The sequence below is a fragment of the Schistocerca gregaria genome, chromosome 2 (assembly GCF_023897955.1).
Source record: "Schistocerca gregaria isolate iqSchGreg1 chromosome 2, iqSchGreg1.2, whole genome shotgun sequence".
In the NCBI taxonomy this organism is placed as follows: Eukaryota; Metazoa; Arthropoda; class Insecta; order Orthoptera; family Acrididae; genus Schistocerca; species Schistocerca gregaria.
In genome coordinates, this window is record NC_064921.1 from 658,665,692 (window position 1) to 658,686,959 (window position 21,268).

Sequence of the window (21,268 nt, forward strand, 5' to 3'; positions counted from 1 at the left end):
CCTAGTCACCTGGACACTACCCTTGTTGAGAGCCCTTCCTGGCACAAAGTAACAATGCGGATGCAATCGAATAGCGGTATTGACCGTCTAGGCATCGTTTCACTACAGACAACACGAGCCGTTTACGTCCTTCCTGGTTGAATGACTGGAACTGATGGGCTGTTGGACCCCATCCGTCTAATAGGCGCTGCTAATGCACGGTTGTTTACATATTTGGGCGGGTTTACTGACATCTCTGAGCAGTCAAAGGTACTGTGTCTGTGATAAAACAGCCACACTCAACGTCTATCTTCAGGAGTTCTGAGAACCAGGTGAGGCAAAATGTTTTTTGATATGTGTATTAGAGGAGCAGCAACTTCAGCGGTAGTGGAACTGTTGCCCATGGTAACTTTATTAATCATGAGACACCAAAGTTTATTCACATTGTCTCCAGATACACTGAAAACATTTTCAGTTCTATTAATCCTCTTTTATTACTATCTGTCACATTAAAATTACTGTTATTTCTTAGGTAACTCTGGTGTAGAAATACTGTACGTGTCAAATCCTGGTCCGATGCAATCAAAGTAGGTAAAACGAATAAATAAATTAAATAAATATTGTTCCTATTTAAGTTCATCAGTCGTTCCCCTAAGAAAGAATCTGCAGCTGTAAATATGTGTTTATCGATGCGAACATATGTGATCATGGCTGATGAGACTATTAATATTCTAATGATCAATTTCCGTTGCTTCCACAACAACGGACCGGTTTTTGAAGCGTTCATACAAAGCATTAGAGCTCACGCAAATCAAGATGCAAAAAAGTGTCTAAAACTCGAAATTGTCAGTAGTGGAATTTGTGGAGAAAAGCTGCAAGGGTAGGATAATGGGAAACGGAGGTGGTATATTAACCGTCGTAGACAAGAAACAGAATCTACCGAGACAGATATTGTAACTGAGTGCGCGATCGTCTGGACGAGCCACCTTATAAGGGTGCGCATAAATTTACGTCGTTCTAGCAACCAACAGAATAACAGAATATTTTATAACAGAATATTTTATTGGCCCAGCTGGCCGACATCTTCAAGTGAGAACACTGTTTTCTAATTTCGTTTGAGATTGTTCTTACCCAGAACGTTGGCCATTTCGTATGCCAAGGAAGCCCAACAGCATGGTCGTCAGAAACATCGATGCTGCCCCTTAACAAAAAGTGAGCGTATAAAGAAATAATGGTGCAAGTAATAGAAACGACGAATAGCTACCGAATATGTGGATCGATGCATTCTGATGTCAGAGTAAAAGCCCTTTCTCATTTTTTAATGTTAGGTAGCCCTTGCCTCTCTCTATAATAGATCTGTTAGTCTAATTTCGAAGGATACGAGACACAGGGGCAACTATCCTCTCGCTGTTGGAACTGAGTGTTAAACGAAGCACTTGAAATTAGACAATCCGTTAATATTATAAAGAGATTAATCATTTTTCAAAACATTGTTTAATAATGTCAGCGATCACAGTCTAATATTTGAAATTCATTGTAAAACAGCCTAGATCGCGAGAGACTTTCGTTACAAGGATACCGGTTTCGTTCATCACATGGTCATCTTCAGACATTCAACCACATAGATGCGCGTGCGCAGCCACTGCCCATGAATGTAAAGATGACCATGTGATGACCGAAACCTGTCATCTTTTAAGAGAAATGACTCGCAATCTAGATTGTTTTTAATTAACTCATTTAGCGCCCGCTGCTTCGCTCGCGTAGATTGTGTGGTCTCACAGATTTTTATTATTTTTGCTCTTCTTTGATCGAATTTTTATGGTCAACTAATAAACTTTTCACGCCAATTAGGACAATAGAAGCATCTTCTTTCCCGAACGTACTTCTGACCAAAAAGCGAATCTGGTAGCAGGAGTCAAAGATTTTTGTTATTCATGATTTATGCGTCCTTTTGGTGGTATTTCCGTGGAAACTTTCATCCTCTAATACATATTACCTTATATCTAACCGAGAAATGAAATAGCCATTTTCATAGATTTAGCTTTAAAAATTTTTATAAGCATTTTTTTTAATTGTCAACCCCTATTTCACAAGCCTTAGTGATTAAATTAAGAAAAAGCAGTGAAAAACTCACTTGTGTATTTGTCACAGAGACGCCAAATAGTCATTTCCACAGATTTATCTTTGAAAATGTTTTCATAATGAAATAATTTCACAAAATGTTCATTTCCTATTTCACTCCTGGGGTTAAACCTTGAAACATGATTCTTTTCTTTTCCTAACAGGAAATAAAACAGACGATTTTCAGAGCGGTTAAAAATGCTTAAGTAGTTCTTTAATAATGACTTACTTTCAGAAAAGCTTTCCGTCTCTAGTTTATCCCGTCAGTGATTGAATTTAGAAAACTGCTGAAAGACGTGCTCTTTCTTTCTGTCTCAAAAAACCGAATAACATGTTCGAAGTTCTTGCTTCAAAATTGCCTTAATAGCGACATTAAAGGTCTTTCATCTCATGTTTCACCCCTTTGCGAAAACCCCTTTCTTAAACAATGCTTACAATATAAGATCCACATAGTCTTCAAATTTCTAGGCCGGTTTTGGGATGGCCAGTGACGAGTATATGTAGACAGAGAGAGAGAGAGAGTGAGTGAGAGAGAGAGAGAGAGAGAGAGAGAGAGAGAGAAGTATCAAGATCAGTAGCGTTTCTACCAACTTTCATCATGAGGCTCTGTACCCTCACTTTGTGTAAAGGGGCTAGCAGCAACGATTTGCGGGGCTCACGCTGTTGGTTTTCCGCGGCGTATAAAAGGTCCACCGTGATGTAAAGACGCTATTAGATCCGGATGCAGACCTGATATTAATATCGACAGTTAAAACGTCCTGAAAGTAGATAATAGTGAGTGTCACGTGGCGTGGTGGATAGTTTCCACCGGTCACTCTGGAAGCGTTATAACAGCAACTGTGTTGGGCGACATGCAGTTTGGCGACACCTGTTGCTAGCGCAACAAGTGCCTGGCTGCTGTGGGCTGCGCTGTGCCGTGCCGGCCTCACCTGTGAGGGTGAGGGTGAGCGAGACGCTCTCGCCGCCGCCGCACGAGTAGCTGGCCGCGTGCACCACGTCCAGCCGGTAGCCGCCGGGCTGCCGCTCCGAGCCCTGCTCCACCGCGTCCGCCGACTCCACCTGCTCAACACAGCGACAGTGGCCCTCAACAATGGTTTTCTCTATGTATACTACTATTGTCATGGTTAGGATGCAGTCACATTTATCAGTGACAAAATTCGAATAAGTATCATACAAAACAATAAACCCAGCAAATTAAAGTGCTCTCGTCAGTAACTGAATTACGAGGGATGTTCAGTGGGTGATGCAACCCATTTTTTTCCTCAGCCAAGTTCTTTACAAAAATGCGGAATTGTGTTGTGACATTGTGGAATATTTCCGCATCAGTCCATGTACACTACTAGTGATTAAAGTTACTACACCACGAAGATGACATGCTACACACACGAAATTTAACCGACGGAAGACGATGCTGTGATAAGCAAATTATTACCTTTTCACAGCATTCACACAAGTTTGGCACCGGTGGCGAAACCTACAACGTGCTGACATGAAGAAAGTTTCCAACCGATTTCTCATATACAAACAGCAGTTGACCGGCGTTTCCGGGTGATACGTTGTTGTGATGCCTCGTGTAAGGAGGAGAAATGCGTACCATCACGTTTTCGACTTTGATAAAGGTGGGATTGTAACCTATCGCGATTGCGGTTTATCGCATCGCGATTTTGCTGCTTGCGTTGGTCGAGATCCATTGACTATTACCAGAGTATAGAATCGGTGGGTACAGGAGGGTAATACGGAATGCCGTGCTGGATCCCAACGGCCTCATATCGCTAGCAGTCGATATGACAGGCATCTTATCCGCATGGCTGAAACGGATCGTGCAGTCACGTCTTGATCCCTGAGTCTACAGATGGGGACGTTTACTAGACAACAACCATCTGCGCGAACAGTTCGACGACATTTCCAGCAGCATGGACTTCAGCTCGGAGACCATGGCTGCGGTTACCCGTGACGCTACATCACAGACAGGAGCGCCTGCGATGGTGTGCTCAACGACGAACCTGGGTGCACAAAAGGCTAAACGTCACTTTTTTATGTTTACAGCATCATTATTGCTGCATCCGTGTTTGGCGACATCGCAGTGAACGCACATTGGAACCGTGTATTCGTCATCGCCATACTGGCCTATCATTTGGCGTGATGGTATGGGGTGCCATTGGTTACACGTCTCGGTCACCTCTTGTTCGCATTGACGGGACAGTGGACGTCACATTTCAGATGTGTTACGACCCATGGCTCCACTCGTCATTCGATCCCTGTGGAACCCTACATTTCAGCAGGATAATGCACGACCACATGTTGCAGGTCCTGTACGGGCCTTTCTGGGTACAGAAAATGTTCGACTGCTGCCCTGCCCAACACATTCTCCTGATCTCTCACCAATTGAAAACGTCTGGTCAATGGTGGCTGAGCAACTGGCTCGTCACATTAGGCCAGTCACTACTCTTGATGAACTGTGCTATCGTGTTGAAGCTGCATGGGCAGCTGTACCTGTACACGCCGTCCAAGTTCTGTCTGACTCAATGCCCAGGCATATCAAGGCCGTTATTACTGCTAGAGGTGGTTGTTCTGGGTACTGATTTCCCAGGATCTATGTACCCAAATTGCGTGAAAATGTAATCTCCTGTCAGTTTCAGTATAATATATTTGTCCAATGAATAGCCGTTTATCATCTGCATTTCTTCTTGGTGTAGCAGTTTTAATGGTGAGTAGTGTAGTTTCATGAAGCTCCGATAAGTGGTGGCGCTATTCGTAACCTTCAAATTGGCGCCTGTAACGGATGTGCGTTCCAAGCAGAGAGCGGTCAAAGAGTTTCTATTGGGGGAAAACCAGAGCATCGCAGATATTAACAGACGCTTGCAGAAAGTCTACGGAGACTGACAGTGAACAAAAGCGCAGTGATAGGGGCGAGACGTCTGTCATTACTGCAAGGTATCGCAAACCTCTCCGATCTCCAGCGTGCCAGCAGGCCGCACACATTTGTTCTGCTCTGCTGGAACGTGCTGACACTCTTATTCGAGGTGATCGACGGATCACAGTCAAACATCTCGCTGCTTAGCTGGACGTCACTGTTGGTAGTGCTGACACGCTCGTCCAGCATTTGGAGGTCTCAAGAGGGTGTGCCCGTTTTGTTCCTCGTCGCCTAAAAGAATGTCATAAAGAGAAACGTCCGCCCCAATAACTGAGTGATCAGCGTGACGCTGTCCTACCAGCCCGGGCTCGATTCTCGGCTGGATCGGAGGTTTTCTCCGCTCAGGGACTGGGTGTTGTGTTGTCTTCATCATCATTTTATCCCCATCCGGCGCGCAAGTCAACCAATGTGGCTTCGAATGTAATAAGACCTCCACCAATGTGGCCGGACCTGCCCCGCAAGGGGCCTCCCGGCCGATGACGCCAAACACTCATTTCCATAAAGAGGAACGAAGGACCATCTGTGCGCAATTATCTACGCGTTACAGGGCTGATCAAGACAATTTTTTACCGAACATCATCGCGGGTAATGAAACATGCGTTTATGACTATGAACTGGAAACAAAACGCCAGTCCATGGTGTGGCGTGACACCACCTCTCCTCCTAGGAAAAATTTCAAAGTGGCACGCTCAGCCGGTAAAGTCATTCCGACGGTCTGTATCGTGACCTCACTCATGGTGAAACGGTCAACTCTAAAGTGGATTGTCCCATACTCAGAAAACTGAAGAAACGACAACAGTGTGTTCGTCACCACAAAAAATGCAAAGGAACTTCTCCTTTTCTGCGAGAACACAACGCCTCACATAAGTGTGCGCACACGGGAGGAGCTCACAAAACTTCATTAGACTGTTTTTCGTTCCGTAGTCCCAAACCCTAACCTTCCGATATCCATCCGTTTGGCACAGTGAGTTACGCACACCGCAAGAAGCAGTACGGAGACGATGGTGACGTTACTGACGCAGTAATACGTTAACTCCGAAGTCACCAGCAGAATTGCAAAAAAAAAAAAAAAAAAAAAAAAAAAAAAAAAAAAAAAAAAAAGGCTCTGAGCACTATGGGACTTAACTTCTGAGGTCATAAGTCCCCTAGAACTTAGAACCACTTAAAAATAACTAACCTAAGGACATAACCTACATCTATGCCCGAGGCAGGATTCGATCCTGCGACCGTAGCGGCCGGCAGCAGAATTGCAGCATACCTGGTATACAGGCTCTCCCAGTAAGGAGTTGAACTGAGCTTATGTTGGAAAATATGGTTTGGTAGCCGAGACAGTTGTGAATAATATTGCGTATTGAAATTTGCGTATTCAAATGCTGAATATAGCATACCCGTTTTTCTATAAAAGTGTTCCGTTACTTACTGAACGCCCCTGGTACGTATAGCAGCTGTGACGTGGAGGCAAAAGGCTTTTCACGTGACACGTGTCGAGAGTGTGCCGTGTCAACTTTGATCCAGGTTACTGACAGTGCCTAAACTCGTGAGCAACAACGTGTTCGTAAGAAGGGTGGCCGATTAGTTCGCAGGTAGGAACTACCCATACATGGAGACGATTAACACCCAGTATTGAGGCCGCTTGGTTTTATGAGCCATGGTACACGTCGGGACATGCTTATTGCAGGGTACGAGTCAACATGCATCCAGTTTGCGACCATATGCGTCATCATCGCGCGCTTACGGTGGACCCGATGACATATGCAGTTGGATAGAAAGTTTTCTAACAGACAGGGAGCAGCATGTCGTCCTGAACGGGGTGACTTCACCAGAAACAAGCGTAACTTCAGGTGTGGCCCAGGACAGCATAATAGGACCGCTGCTTTTTACGATTTACATTAACGATCTGGTTGATGGTATTGTCAGCGGCATTAGATGGTTTGCCGATGGTGTTGTATTCTACAGCAAAGTAGTATCACACGAAAGTTGTGAACAAATCAATGAGGATTTGCAGAAAATTAATGCGTGTTGCAACGACTGGCAGTTATCTCTCAGTATTAGTAAGTGTAACCTACTGCGTGTAACAAGGCGAAAACCTCCATTAATATACGAGTACATAATAAATGCCCAGTCTTTGGAGGCGGTAACATCCGTCTAATAGCTAAGTGTCACTTTTCTAAATGATTTCAAATGGAATGATCAGAGTACACAAGTAACGAGTATGCCAAACTCTAGATTGCGGTTTATTAGTAGAATCTTGAAGCCATGCAGTCCTTCAACATAGGAAATAGCTTACAATACGTTAGTTCGTTCAGTCTTAGAGTACTATTCGTCTGTATGGGACCCTATCTAGTTGGGTGTGATTCAAGAGATGAGATGGTCCAAATAAGAGCAGCAATATTCGTGACTGGTACATTTAGCCATCGCGGAAGCGTTACAAATATCATAGAAAGTTTTAAGTGTGACACACTTGCAGATAGACGGCGCGCTAAATGGAAGGGACTGCTCACTAAATTCCGAAATCCGATCTTCGACGAGGATTTAGAGCATATATTATTACCACCAACTTTGAAATCTCCCAATGATCACCATTCAAAGATAAGGGACATTAGAGCTCGTGCTGAGGCGTTCAGACAGTCGTTTTTCCCTCGCGCGATCCGAGAGTGGAACAGAGGGGGGGGGAAATATGACTTTGGCGCGAATTGTGCCCTCCGCCACATACCGCTTGGTGGCTAGCAGAGTATATATGTAAATGTAGATACATATACATAACTATTCTGCAATTCGCACTTAAGTGCCTGCCAGGAGGTTCGTCGAACCACCTTGTGAATATTTCCCTACCGTTTAACTCCCGAACACCGCGCGGGGTAAACGAACGCCTATAGCCTTCCTTGCCAGCTCTAATTTCTCTCACTTTGTTACTCACTTTCCTTGTGTATGTTTGGGCGTCAACAAAATGTTTTCGCTTTCGGAGAAGGAAGTTGGTAACTGAAATTTCATCGAAAGATACCGCAGTAACGGCAAATGCCTTTAATGATTGCCACCCCAACTCGCGTATGATATGCGCGGTACAAAACGAGCTGCTCTTCTTTGATCTTTTCCAATATACACCGTCAATCCTATCTGGTAAGAATCCCGTACAGCGCAGCAGTTCCCCAGAAGGGGACAGACAAACATAGTGCATGCAGTCTGGTAGACTTGTTGAATGTTCTAAGCACTCTACCAATAAAACTCAGTCCCTGGTTGGCCATTCCTACAACATTAACTACGTCGTTGTTCCATTTCAAGTTGTCAGTAACAGTAATCCCCGAGTGTTTAGTTGAACTGACATCCTTTCGATTTCCTCTATATACGTGCTATTTGCCGCGCAACCGGAATTAAAGTGATATCTTGGCTAAATGTGCGATTGGTTTTCATATACTGATGATTTTACGAGACGGTAAATGACAGCATCAGCTGCGAGACATGTAAGACAGCTGTTCAGATGGAGAACAACAGAGTGCCTATAACACATCCTTGAAGAAAGCCAAATTTCACTTCCCTAATACTCGGTGACTTTCCTACAGTTACTGCGAACAAATCATCTTTGAGGCAATTAATGGATATTTTATAATTTTACTTATCTTTACGTATGTTGGAATGGAATTGTTGAAACGTCTGTCATCGCCTCACACCGCCGAACGAACTACGAACCTATCCATCAATCTCGTGCACCACTTACAGCTCCGAGCAAAAGATCGGTACCTTCGTGAAAACAATGAATCCCTCTAGATTTGTGTTAAAATTGTTCAAAGAAGGTGCCTGAACTATTATTATAGTAAGATTATGTACGACGCTATAGAGAGCCTGCAATTTAAGAGAGTAGTCAGGAAGAATCAATGCGCAAAGAAGGAGGATACGAAGATACTAAGGAATATAGGGACACTCTTGAAATTCTCTGAGCCTATAGATTCTGCGGTAGTGAATAGCCCGGTAACCTGTTCGGGTCAAGAGGAAAGGACATCTTTAAAAGGGCAATCACAGAAGTTGGAAAGAGAACTGTAGGTGCAAGAAAGGAGCTGGGAAGAAACCACGGCTAACACATGAAATACTTCAGCTGATCGATGAAAGGAGCTGGGAAGAAACCACGGCTAACGCATGAAATACTTCAGCTGATCGATGAAAGAAGGAAGTACAAAAATTTTCACAGGAATTAGGGAATACATAAATACAAGTTAGTTAGGAACGAAACAAATAGGAAGTGCAGGGAAGTTAAGGCAAAATCGAAGACGAAATGGTTGTCGGAAGGACTGACTCAGCAGACACAAATGTCAAAACAACCTTCAGTAAAATTAAAAGCATTAAGAGCACATGGGAATTCTACTTTGAAATGCAGAGGAGGGAGCAGATAGGTGGAAAGAGTGCATTGAAGGCCTCTATGATGGGGAAGATTTGTCTGATGTGATAGAAGTAGTAATGCACATAGGTGTGAAATACATAACATAGAACACGCCTGAAGTATATCCCTGGCTGAGATTTGAAACCACCTAAAACCGGCATTCTGGCTGCGATGTGCAGCAGACCTAAGGTCCTTCACCCGACTCCAGCGTACGATCCGTGTGTGGTTCACTTCCCTCCCTCGCAAACAACAGTACTACGCGTTATGAATCTGTAAACCAGCAAGTTATGAGCCTACGTCAAACAGAACAGGTGGGATTGTAACGCAGTGGACCTGAACTGCATCTACTAAATAACGCAAACTAATAATGGATAGTACAATGAAGGCCTTCACGACCGGGTGACATGGCTGTTGATATACTTTCCGGGATGTGAGGTCGTGGTCCAAGAACTTTTCTGCTCCTTACGTTTCGTCCAGGACTGCGCTGGACTTCCTCAGAGGCGCTGCTCCGCTGAGTCGTCACCCGAGGGGTACGTTAAAAACGATACAGAGCACTATGGTGAGGTCATCCGGTGAAGAGTTGGCCTACAGACATCCTGAGTATGGACTCTTCTGAAAGTAATGGAAGAGTGTCATCACTACGCGTTCCAGAGCTGTACTCGCCGCGACGGCAAACTAAGCAGAGTGCCTTTCCTTTGAAGGTTTAGCTATAATCTATATTCTGCGTTGAACACTTTAGTAGTCGTGTATTACAGGCTTTCTTTCTGTTGCAAGATTTTTTCACAGAAACAAAGGTAAATTAGGGTAACCGCAGCAGCCATAATTGCATTACTTGTAACTAGGCACCAGAAACCGCGGGTTTCTTGTACCCAAAAGACACTCAGAATGTTCCTGAAAAACTTCCTAAAATTTTTGGTAGCGTTTGGGCTCACCCAGGAGCACGGAATGGGAATAATGCTGCCTCATAACCAGTAGTCTTCAATGAGAGAAGTATCAAGTGGATGATTAAGCTTTCCATGGAAGAAGTGATAGCTCAAGCGCCGAAAATATGACTTTGACATACCTTGCAACATGTGAGAAACTATTGTAGGATATCACGGTTCCATGCTTCACTCGGTAAAAATGCAACCTTTATAGATATCATGGGTAACGTTTAACTATCCGCGGCCCTCACTCAAATACATAATGATCCTCGCGGACAGCCTCGTCACCTGACGGACAACAGTGTTCGTATTGCATAAAACTAAAACTATAGCGTCTGATGTTAATCATTTTGCGGTGACACATCGATACGGGTGGCACTCCTTTTCCGACACTCCATGCCAGCAAACTATGCCTCGAGAGAAAAGTTTTTGAGAGTACGTTTATTTTATGTTCACGTCATCTTCAGATGTCTACGCGTCATGAACATTGTTTCTTGCCTTAGTGCGTTTTCAGAAGCTGCCTTAACCCTTCAACTTCTTAATTCTTAAATGGTATTGCTCCAAACTCGTTGTCTTGTAAATACCTTAAAACTCAAATTAAAAAAAAAATACTTTTCTACCCCTCGCTAAAACTTAATTTATTACTCTTGCGTTCATTGTGTCAATATGACCCGGGGGGCTTAAAACTTCACAGTACGTACAAATATTATAGTCAAGTAATTTTGGCTACGTGACTTTTCTCTATACTTAACGATTTTTCATGACGAAATACACTCCTGGAAATTGAAATAAGAACACCGTGAATTCATTGTCCCAGGAAGGGGAAACTTTATTGACACATTCCTGGGGTCAGATACATCACATGATCATACTGACAGAACCACAGGCACATAGACACAGGCAACAGAGCATGCACAATGTCGGCACTAGTACAGTGTATATCCACCTTTCGCAGTAATGCAGGCTGCTATTCTCCCATGGAGACGATCGTAGAGATGCTGGATGTAGTCCTGTGGAACGGCTTGCCATGCCATTTCCACCTGGCGCCTCAGTTGGACCAGCGTTCGTGCTGGACGTGCAGACCGCGTGACACGATGCTTCATCCAGTCCCAAACATGCTCAATTGGGGACAGATCCGGAGATCTTGCTGGCCAGGGTAGTTGACTTACACCTTCTAGAGCACGTTGGGTGGCACGGGATACATGCGGACGTGCATTGTCCTGTTGGAACAGCAAATTCCCTTGCCGGTCTAGGAATGGTAGAACGATGGGTTCGATGACGGTTTGGATGTACCGTGCACTATTCAGTGTCCCCTCGACGATCACCAGAGGTGTACGGCCAGTGTAGGAAATCGCTCCCCACACCATGATGCCGGGTGTTGGCCCTGTGTGCCTCGGTCGTATGCAGTCCTGATTGTGGCGCTCACCTGCACGGCGCCAAACACGCATACGACCATCATTGGCACCAAGGCAGAAGCGACTCTCATCGCTGAAGACGACACGTCTCCATTCGTCCCTCCATTCACGTCTGTCGCGACACCACTGGAGGCGGGCTGCACGATGTTGGGGCGTGAGCGGAAGACGGCCTAGTGAGCGGGACCGTAGCCCAGCTTCATGGAGACGGTTGCGAATGGTCCTCGCCGATACCCCAGGAGCAACAGTGTCCCTAATTTGCTGGGAAGTGGCGGTGCGGTCCCCTACGGCACTGCGTAGGATCCTACGGTCTTGGCGTGCATCCGTGCGTCGCTGCGGTCCGGTCCCAGGTCGACGAGCACGTGCACCTTCCGCCGACCACTGGCGACAATATCGATGTACTGTGGAGACCTCACGCCCCACGTGTTGAGCAATTCGGCGGTACGTCCACCCGGCCTCCCGCATGCCCACTATACGCCCTCGCTCGAAGTCCGTCAACTGCACATACGGTTCACGTCCACGCTGTCGTGGCATGCTACCAGTGTTTCTGGCTGACACTGACGGCGGCGGTGCACAAATGCTGCGCAGCTAGTGCCATTCGACGGCCAACACCGCGGTTCCTGGTGTGTCCGCTGTGCCGTGCGTGTGATCATTGCTTGTACAGCCCTCTCGCAGTGTCCGGAGCAAGTATGGTGGGTCTGACACACCGGTGTCAATGTGTTCTTTTTTCCATTTCCAGGAGTGTAAATACCTGATTCTTTATTGTTGAAATGTGCGAACAATACGCAACAATGCGAGTTGCTGATTGCGTTGAAATACAGTAGAACATTATAACTAACAGTTACATCTTATTAACTGTTCGTCGCTCGGAGTGGCCGCTTGGTTAGAGGCACAATGTCACGGAATGCGCTGCCCCTCCGTCCGGAGGTTCGAGTGCTCCGTCTGGCGCGCGCGCGCGCGCGCGCGCGCGCGTGTGTGTGTGCGTGTGTGTGTGTGTGTTTTGTTCTGTGCATAAGTTAGTTTAAGTATTGTGTAAGTCTAGGGACCGATGACCTCAGCAATTTGGTCCCTTAGGAATTCACACACATTTGCTCATCAACTGCAGTGTGCACAATCAGTTCAGGTGCCTATCGTAGTAATTTCTTGGTGGTTACCACGACGAAACGAGTTCTTTCTTACGAGCAATTGGAATCATTAGTAAATGCATCTTACAGCTATGAGAATATTTCTGAAGGAGAAAATTACACTACTGATGACAATATTCATTCTACGTCTGATTCAGAAAACGTTTCAGATACTGAAACTTCAAATGACAATGTGCAAGCTGTTCAGCTCATTCGGTGTAAGTACAAAAAAAAAAAAAAAAAAAAAAAAAAAAAAAAACTCGTGGAGCTCAGAACTTTTTGCGCATACTGGATGAGCTTACATCATTGTTGAAATTGTTGGCATGTAATACTGTAAAATTTGTTGATGATGTAAAAAATAAACCTAGATTTAAAAATATAATAATTTTTTATAACATACCTGGTCATTGTATAATATGTGTACATATTTTTTAAGGGAGGTAGCAGGGTTAAGAATTCCGTTCCAATATTCTGCAACGTCATTAGAGCAGGAACGATATTCACGCCTAGTAAATAAGTGTAAACATCTGAAGGAAGGATACCAGGCATCTTGAAATGTCATCGTAGCCAAAAACACACCTATAAAAGCAAATGGTTGTAGTTAACTCACTGAAAATTACCCTCAGTGTCAACAGTTGTAGTGTTCTACACTGAAGAGCCAAAGAAACTGGTACACCAGCCTTAACATCCTGTAGGACTACAGGGGAACGTAGAAGTGCCGCAACACGACGTGTCGTGGATTCGACTGAAGTCTGAAACAGTGCTGGAGAGAACTGATACCATGAATACTGCAAAGCTGTAAATCCGTATGAGTAAGAGGAGGTGGGGATGTCTTCTGAGCAGCAGGTTGCAAGGCATCCCAGATATGCTCAATAATGTTCATGTTTCGGGAGTCTGGTGACTGTTCCTGGAGCCACTCTGTACCAATTTTTGGCGTGTGCGGCGTCGCAGAGTCCTGCTGGAATTGCCCAAGTCCGACGGAATGCGCAATGGACATGAATAGATGCAAGTGATCACACTGAATTCTTACGTACGCATCACCTGTCAGAGTCGCATCTGTATGGATCAGGAGTCCCATATCGCTCCAGCTGCTCACGCCCCACACGATTATAGAGCCTCCACAAGTTTGAACAGTTCCCTGCTGACATGCAGGGTCCATGGATTCATGGATTGACATGTTCCACATCCACGAGGACCTCCTCAGCACGGATCTATGGAACGAAAAACTAATCTAATCTAATCTAATCTAATAAGGTTGTCTCCATACCCGTACACATCCATCCGCTCGATACAATCTGAAACGAGATTCGTCCGACGAGTCAAATGTTTCCAGTCATCAACAGTACAACGTCAGTGTTGACCGTCCCAGGCAAGGCGTAAAGCTTTGTGCCGTGCGCTCATCAAGGGTACACGAGTGGGCCTTCGTCTTCGAAAACTGATATCGATGTTGTTTCGTTGAATGGTTCGCACGATGACACTTGTTGATGGTCCAGCACTGAAATCTCACTTCTGTCACGTTGAACGATTCTCTTCAGTCGTCGTTAGTCCCGTTCTTGCAGGACCTTTTTCCGTCGCAGGGGATGTCGTAGATGTTTTTACGGATTCCTGATATTCACGATGCACTCGCGTAATAGTCGCACGGTGAAATCCCCACTTTATCGCTACCTTGACTGTAACACCACGTTCAGACTCGCTTAAATCTTTATAACCTGCCGTTGTGGCAGCAGTAGTAATCGATCCAACACTTGCTGTCGTATATAGGCGTTGCCGACCGCAGCGCGGTATTCTTCTCTTAACACATCTCTGTGTTTGAATACGCATGCCTATACAAGTTTCTTTGGTCTTTGAGTGTGATAGTCCTCCCACTCTCTCCCACGAATTTCTACCGCGGGGACGATTGCCCGCCCTACCCCTTCCCCCCCCTCCCCCCCTCCCCTCCCTCCCCCCCCCCCCCACCGCCACTGCCTGCGTTAGTTACAGGGCCACTTTGTTGTCCGTCCATATACTGAGTCGTCTCTCTCTGGAACCGGTAAAGAGGTATCAGGTTGAAATTCATAATAAATACTAATGTCTCTGATCTCTTGGCCGTGTAAAACAGCCGGCTGGAGTGACAGTGCGGTTCTAGGCGCTACAGTCTGGAGCTGAACGACCACTCCTGTCGCAGGTTCGAATCCTGTCTCGCGCATAGATTTGTGTGACGTCCTTAGGTTAGTTAGGTTTAATCAGTTTTAAGTTCTAGGCGACTGATGACCTCAGAAGTTAAGTCGCATAGTGCTCAGAGCCATCTGAACCCGTGTAAGACATTTAAGCTTCTGAGTCAATGAAGTCCAAGAATACGACCATTTACATAATATATTTTGATACTCGCGAACGCACTCATCAAAACATACACACCTGGAAATTGAAATAAGAACACCGTGAATTCATTTTAATCATGATAACGTGCTCCATTGAGCATAGGTGAAAGAAACTAAAATGAGCTCTAACATGGAAATTAAACGTTTCCAGACACATGTCCACATAACATCTTTTCTTTATCTGTGTATGAGGAACGTTTCCTGATAGTTTGGGCGTACCTTTTCGTAACACCCTGTGTTGTGTGTGGGTAATCTTCATCTCCTCTGTTTTCTGTACTGGCTTGTCCTGTGTCTGTACAAGATGTCACAGGTCCAAAATTAAATAAATAAATTAGGAGCTTGAGCTATTATGTTGTATAGCACATGTCTTGAGGGTAGGGGAAATTGCTTAAAAGTGAAAGTAGGTCAGAGTAATGTGATGTCCGGAATTAAAAAAAAAGGGAGGGTGGTAATTTTTTTGTTTTTTTGTTTTGTTGAAAGGAAAGAAAGAAAAAAGGGTGAATAAAGGTGAAGGGAAGTGGTTCTATTTGTACTGGAATGAACTTATTGATGGACATCACAAAAATTTATTTTACCTATATTTTTTTTTACTCATCGAAGAAGACAACACAACACATATAAAAGAAATCATCACACTAATATTATCCACAGAATGATCGTTTCACAAGACACTTTCTAGCTCGACTGACTCTTAAGACTGAACTAGACTCGACTGACTCTACTCTCTCTCTGGACCACCGCCTCTTCACGTCCCTCTGGACCAGAGATTTCAACTGTGATTAGCACGCCGATTATTTAATTAATCGTACAGCCGCTGGGCGCGCGCTTGGCGCGTCATTTAAATGGGGTTAAACGTACACCGCGAGAGGCGTGGGCTAGCGGTGTCTTACAGGTATCGCCACAGTAACCATGACGAGACCTTGGCCTAGCCCAGAAAGAACAATCCTTCCGCAAATGGGTCAAACTGTAAAGTAGTTTTGGGTTCATAACACTATGTATGCAGCATGGATATACAGACCGTTATTTTCTCAATTCAATTACAAATTGGTTTCTTTTCAGGAATTGGCCTAAAAAGACCTTCAGAAAGTCAGTTCAGGAAAAGTGTACAATGGAAAGATAAAGATAGCAAGATACTATGATCAGCGCTTGGAAACTGGCTGCGAACAAGAAGACATCTGTTAAAAGTAATTCGACATGATAATATTGTATTACAAGAACAAGATAATAAAACTGTGTCAGAAGGAATCAGGCAGAGTCAGATCGCTACAGCTGAGGTGGTCACTAACTCTGTGGAAGAAAATCAGTCAGAGCTAAGTCTTTTTCCAATGGCTAGCAGTTATACAGATGTTGGTGAAGCCTCCACAACTAATGTTGTCATAGATATACTACAAACTGTGCAATACATCACTTTCAAAGTAGGCAACAATAAAAATCATTCACCATCTATTGGCTGTATTATGCATTACAGTGTCATGTTACCCCTCAGAAGTATGTGCGTACCAGTGTACTAGTGTTTTTAGTGAAGTATATAGATGACAGTTGTCATTTGTGGACGCTTTATTAAACCGATCACAAACAATGTGACAAAGTAACCTAAATGCCTCATCAGTGCCCCCAAACATATTTAAAAGTGTACAACAAAGTGGATAAAGAGTAAAGCCTTCTATAAGATGAAGGAATTTGAAGAATGTACAATAGATGACTTAATGTTTTGAAATGGGAATTTAAAAAATTAAAATTGTAATGTTTTGTGAAATTACCATTGCACTACCATGCCATATTGTATAAGGTAACACAGAGGTAAAGTTTATCATTATTAAAATGTTTACACACCATGTAGGTATGAAGATACTAACATGATACGCTGATTCACTGTGAAGCTCGGTTTTAGGATCGCAAAATGTGATCAGTTTGTACACTCCTGGAAATTGAAATATGAACACCGTGAATTCATTGTCCCAGGAAGGGGAAACTTTATTGACACATTCCTGGGGTCAGATACATCACATGATCACACTGACAGAACCACAGGCACGTAGACACAGGCAACAGAGCATGCACAATGTCGGCACTAGTACAGTGTATATCCACCTTTCGCAGCAATGCAGGCTGCTATTCTACCATGGAGACGATCGTAGAGATGCTGGATGTAGACCTGTGAAACGGCTTGCCATGCCATTTCCACCTGGCGCCTCAATTGGACCAGCGTTCGTGCTGGACGTGCAGACCGCGTGAGACGACGCTTCATCCAGTCCCAAACATTCTCAATGGGGGACAGATCCGGAGATCTTGCTGGCCAGGGTAGTTGACTTACACCTTCTAGAGCACGTTGGGTGGCACGGCATACATGCGGACGTGCATTGTCCTGTTGTAACAGCAAGTTCCCTTGCCGGTCTAGGAATGGTAGAACGATGGGTTCGATGACGGTTTGGATGTACCGTGCACTATTCAGTGTCCCCTCGACGATCACCAGAGGTGTACGTCCAGTGTAGGAGATCGCTCCCCAAACCATGATGCCGGGTGTTGGCCCTGTGTGCCTCGGTCGTATGCAGTCCTGATTGTGGCGCTCACCTGCACGGCGCCAAACACGCATACGACCATCATTGGCACCAAGGCAGTAGCGACTCTCATCGCTGAAGACGACACGTCTCCATTTGTCCCTCCATTCACGCCTGTCGCGACACCACTGGAGACGGGCTGCACGATGTGGGGGCGTGAGCGGAAGACGGCCTAACGGTGTGCTGGACCGTAGCCCAGCTTCATGGAGACGGTTGCGAAGGGTCCTCGCCGATACCCCAGGAGCAACAGTGTCCATAATTTGCTGGGAAGTGGCGGTGCGGTCCCCTATGGCACTGCGTAGGATCCTACGGTCTTGGCGTGCATCCGTGCGTCACTGCGGTCCGGTCCCAGGTCGACGGGCACGTGCACCTTCCGCCGACCACTGGCGACAACATCGATGTACTGTGGAGACCTCACGCCCCACGTGTTTAGCAATTCCACGGTACGTCCACCCGGCCTCCCGCATGCCCACTATACGCCACTATACGCCCTCGCTCAAAGTCCGTCAACTGCACATACGGTTCACGTCCACGCTGTCGCGGCATGCTACCAGTGTTAAAGACTGCGATGGAGCTCCGTATGCCACGGCAAACTGGCTGACACTGACGGCGGCGGTGCACAAATGCTGCGCAGCTAGCGCCATTCGACGGCCAACACCGCGGTTCCTGGTGTGTCCGCTGTGCCGTGCGTGTGATCATTGCTTGTACAGCCCTCTCGCAGTGTCCGGAGCAAGTATGGTGGGTCTGACACACCGGTGTCAATGTGTTCTTTTTTCCATTTCCAGGAGTGTATGAATGAGCTATGTATGCAGACAATTAAGTCAGAAGGGAACTCTCAGACTGCTAAGTTCTATTCGCACTTGTATAACTTTTACTGTTAGTCCATCTAGAATGCTTTAAAAGATGGGTGGCACCATGTAAAGCTACGTGCTAGTCCTACCGAAGATAGTGTTGTTTATATTTCGCAAAATACTACCAGTGTAGAGACAATTTGTGGAGCACCTGGTTTAGGCTTTGATAATTCGTACTACGACACTAGGAACTCTAGTAAAGTGATACTCGACTGTGGACGCTGGCGGGCGGTGTTCAGCTGCTTCCTAAAACGACTTCGCCGCACTTGTGCCCCGTCCCTTTGCTCTGGATTGTAGGATGAAGTTCTTTACCTCGTCCGTCCACACACCGGACGAGTTCCTCGCACTGCGCAGCGACATGGAGAAAGTGGGGACAGCGCACTCTGACAGCGGCCGCACGCCGTCACCAGTGGTGGTTGCTGTCGTCGATTGCCTGGTCGTTGGCACGGTGTACGTCGTCAGCCTTGTCGATGTCGTCGGCGTTGCTTGTGGTGACGGCGTCGTTGGCCCCGTCGTCAGTGGAGACGCATACAGTTTCCTATCCACCACTGTTGTAAAAGGGGCCACCGCAACCTGGAAGTTCATATTAAATCAAATGTATTATGTAAAAGCTAAAAGCACGTCAAGAGTTTGCAATACGCGTTCAGCTTAATTTGTTTTGAAACATCTTTATCGGCGCGGAACATTTAGTGTACTTTGCAAGTGGATATGCACTGTCTGATCAAAGTATTTGGACACATATTAGGAGAAGTAATGTAGGGTGCGTCTACCCTTAGCCTTTACGGCGGGTAGCGTTCTGCTGGGGACACTTTCAGGTTATGTCTGTGAAGGATTGGCAGCCCATTCCTCGAGAGCAGAAACCGGAGATAATAGGATGTAGGACGTTGGGGTCTTGAGGGAAGTCTACGTTCTGATTCGCCCCAAAGAGAAACTCTGAGAAAGCCAGTCCATTTCAGGAATGTTATTGTCCATAAACTATTGCGTCAGATACTAATTGATGACATGGAGAATTGTCACGCTGATACAATAATCGCCTCTCAATGTCCCTGTGCTATACACTGTACGCAGTCCTGTAAATGATTTTTATACCCTTCCAAACTTAGCATTTTCTTAAGCGGAGAAACGGACCACATTCTAACCACGAAAGGTGCCCCTACTCGGTAATATCCTCAGTAGTTCACTGTAGGCACGGCACATGATGACATGCAAAGATTTCCAGGCATTCGCCAAATCCGAACCCTTTCATGTGACTGCCACAGGATATAGCGTGATTCATCACTCCAATGCTTTCCAGGCACCCATTGTTCAGTAACGGCGCTTTTCACACACCTGAAGCGCCATTTAGCTTTAAATACATAAACATGTGGTTCCTCGACTGTGGTACCCCTTCCTTTTTAACGCCCTATGCAGTGCCATTCCCCTAACTGCACAACTGGTAGTACTTTTTAACTCACGACTACTACCCTTGATTTCATGTGAGATTATGCAAGCACCCTACAAAATGCCCGTCAGTCACTGTCCGTCATTACTTGAGGTATTCCTGGTCTTGGTTTACAGGTGGTCGTTCCTTCGTGTTCCCACTTGAGGGTCACGTTACCCACTGTAACTGATGGATTTGTTACTTACGTGACATTTGGTGACAAACCCAACTTGGAAGACTGGAATAGAAGGGAGAACCGATAGAGGTTCTCCAGGTACCCTCCGACACACACCGTCAGGTGGCTTGCGGAGTATGGATGTACATGTAGAAGTCACTGAGCTTTCCTGAGCAACTCACTCTGTAGTTACTGCGTATATACTGACAATAAAATGCAATCCGCCCCCTTTTGACACTGGTGTATCGGCCCCTCGTGACATCCAATGGTCAGTTTCACACTATACAGGAGCGTCTGCATAATTATGATCAAATGATGTAGATACCGGGATTGGCAGTAGCGTGGACACGTAAGCTGATCTCAATACGTGTACGTTATATACGAAGTTCATTTAGTAAAAATACCAAGTCTTAAAGAATCATTCTAACTGAATCAACTGTGATTCTTGGTGAAACATTCAAACTGAACTAAAAAAACACTATTTTTGGCCTTGTTTCATTATTTTATTAATAATCTTATTGCACAACCTAGGTTTCGTCTAATAAGCCCATTTTCAAGTACAAAGAATCAGCCTAGAGTTCCGTGGGGAGGGGGCATCATAAATTTCCTGGACATTAGCTTAAAGATAGAAGACAGTAACAATAAATTTAAAATTTTCCGAAAAGGTCCTTCACTGACACTTTTGTCCCCGGTTCGTCTCAACATCCTACAACCTACAAGCAGGTAGTTGTATGTTAAGCTACGCATTTGAAACAATTATCTCTGTCTTGTCGTCACGTTTACCTGTGCAGTATCATCTTTGTGAGTCAGTAATGTACTTGAAAATGGGATTATAACCCTAAACCTAGGTTGTGCAATAACATTAACAATAAAATAGTGAAACAAGGCAAAAAACAGTGTTTGTATAGTTAATTTTAAGGAATCTACTACGAGAATAGAACACAACATTTATTTTTCAACGTAATCCCTCCCAAATTTTATACATTACGACAGTGCTGGATTAGCTTCTCAAGTCCACGTACGAAGAATTATTGGGAGCTTGTGCATACCCAGTCATGGACTCGT

The 21,268-nt window shown here is 45.1% G+C and overlaps 1 protein-coding gene across 2 annotated transcripts in view; it reads right to left on the reverse strand.

Annotated features, from left to right (window-relative positions):
* LOC126334705 (uncharacterized) overlaps window positions 1-21,268 on the reverse strand; it is a 46,664-nt gene that overhangs the window by 15,005 nt on the left and 10,391 nt on the right. For both annotated transcript variants that reach the window (XM_049997211.1, XM_049997212.1), the window contains exons 3-4: window positions 18,921-19,181; window positions 3,030-3,159 (exon numbers count right to left, since the gene is read on the reverse strand). In XM_049997211.1, coding sequence (XP_049853168.1) covers window positions 3,030-3,159; window positions 18,921-19,181 — 391 coding nt within the window. The remainder of the gene's footprint in view (window positions 1-3,029; window positions 3,160-18,920; window positions 19,182-21,268) is intronic.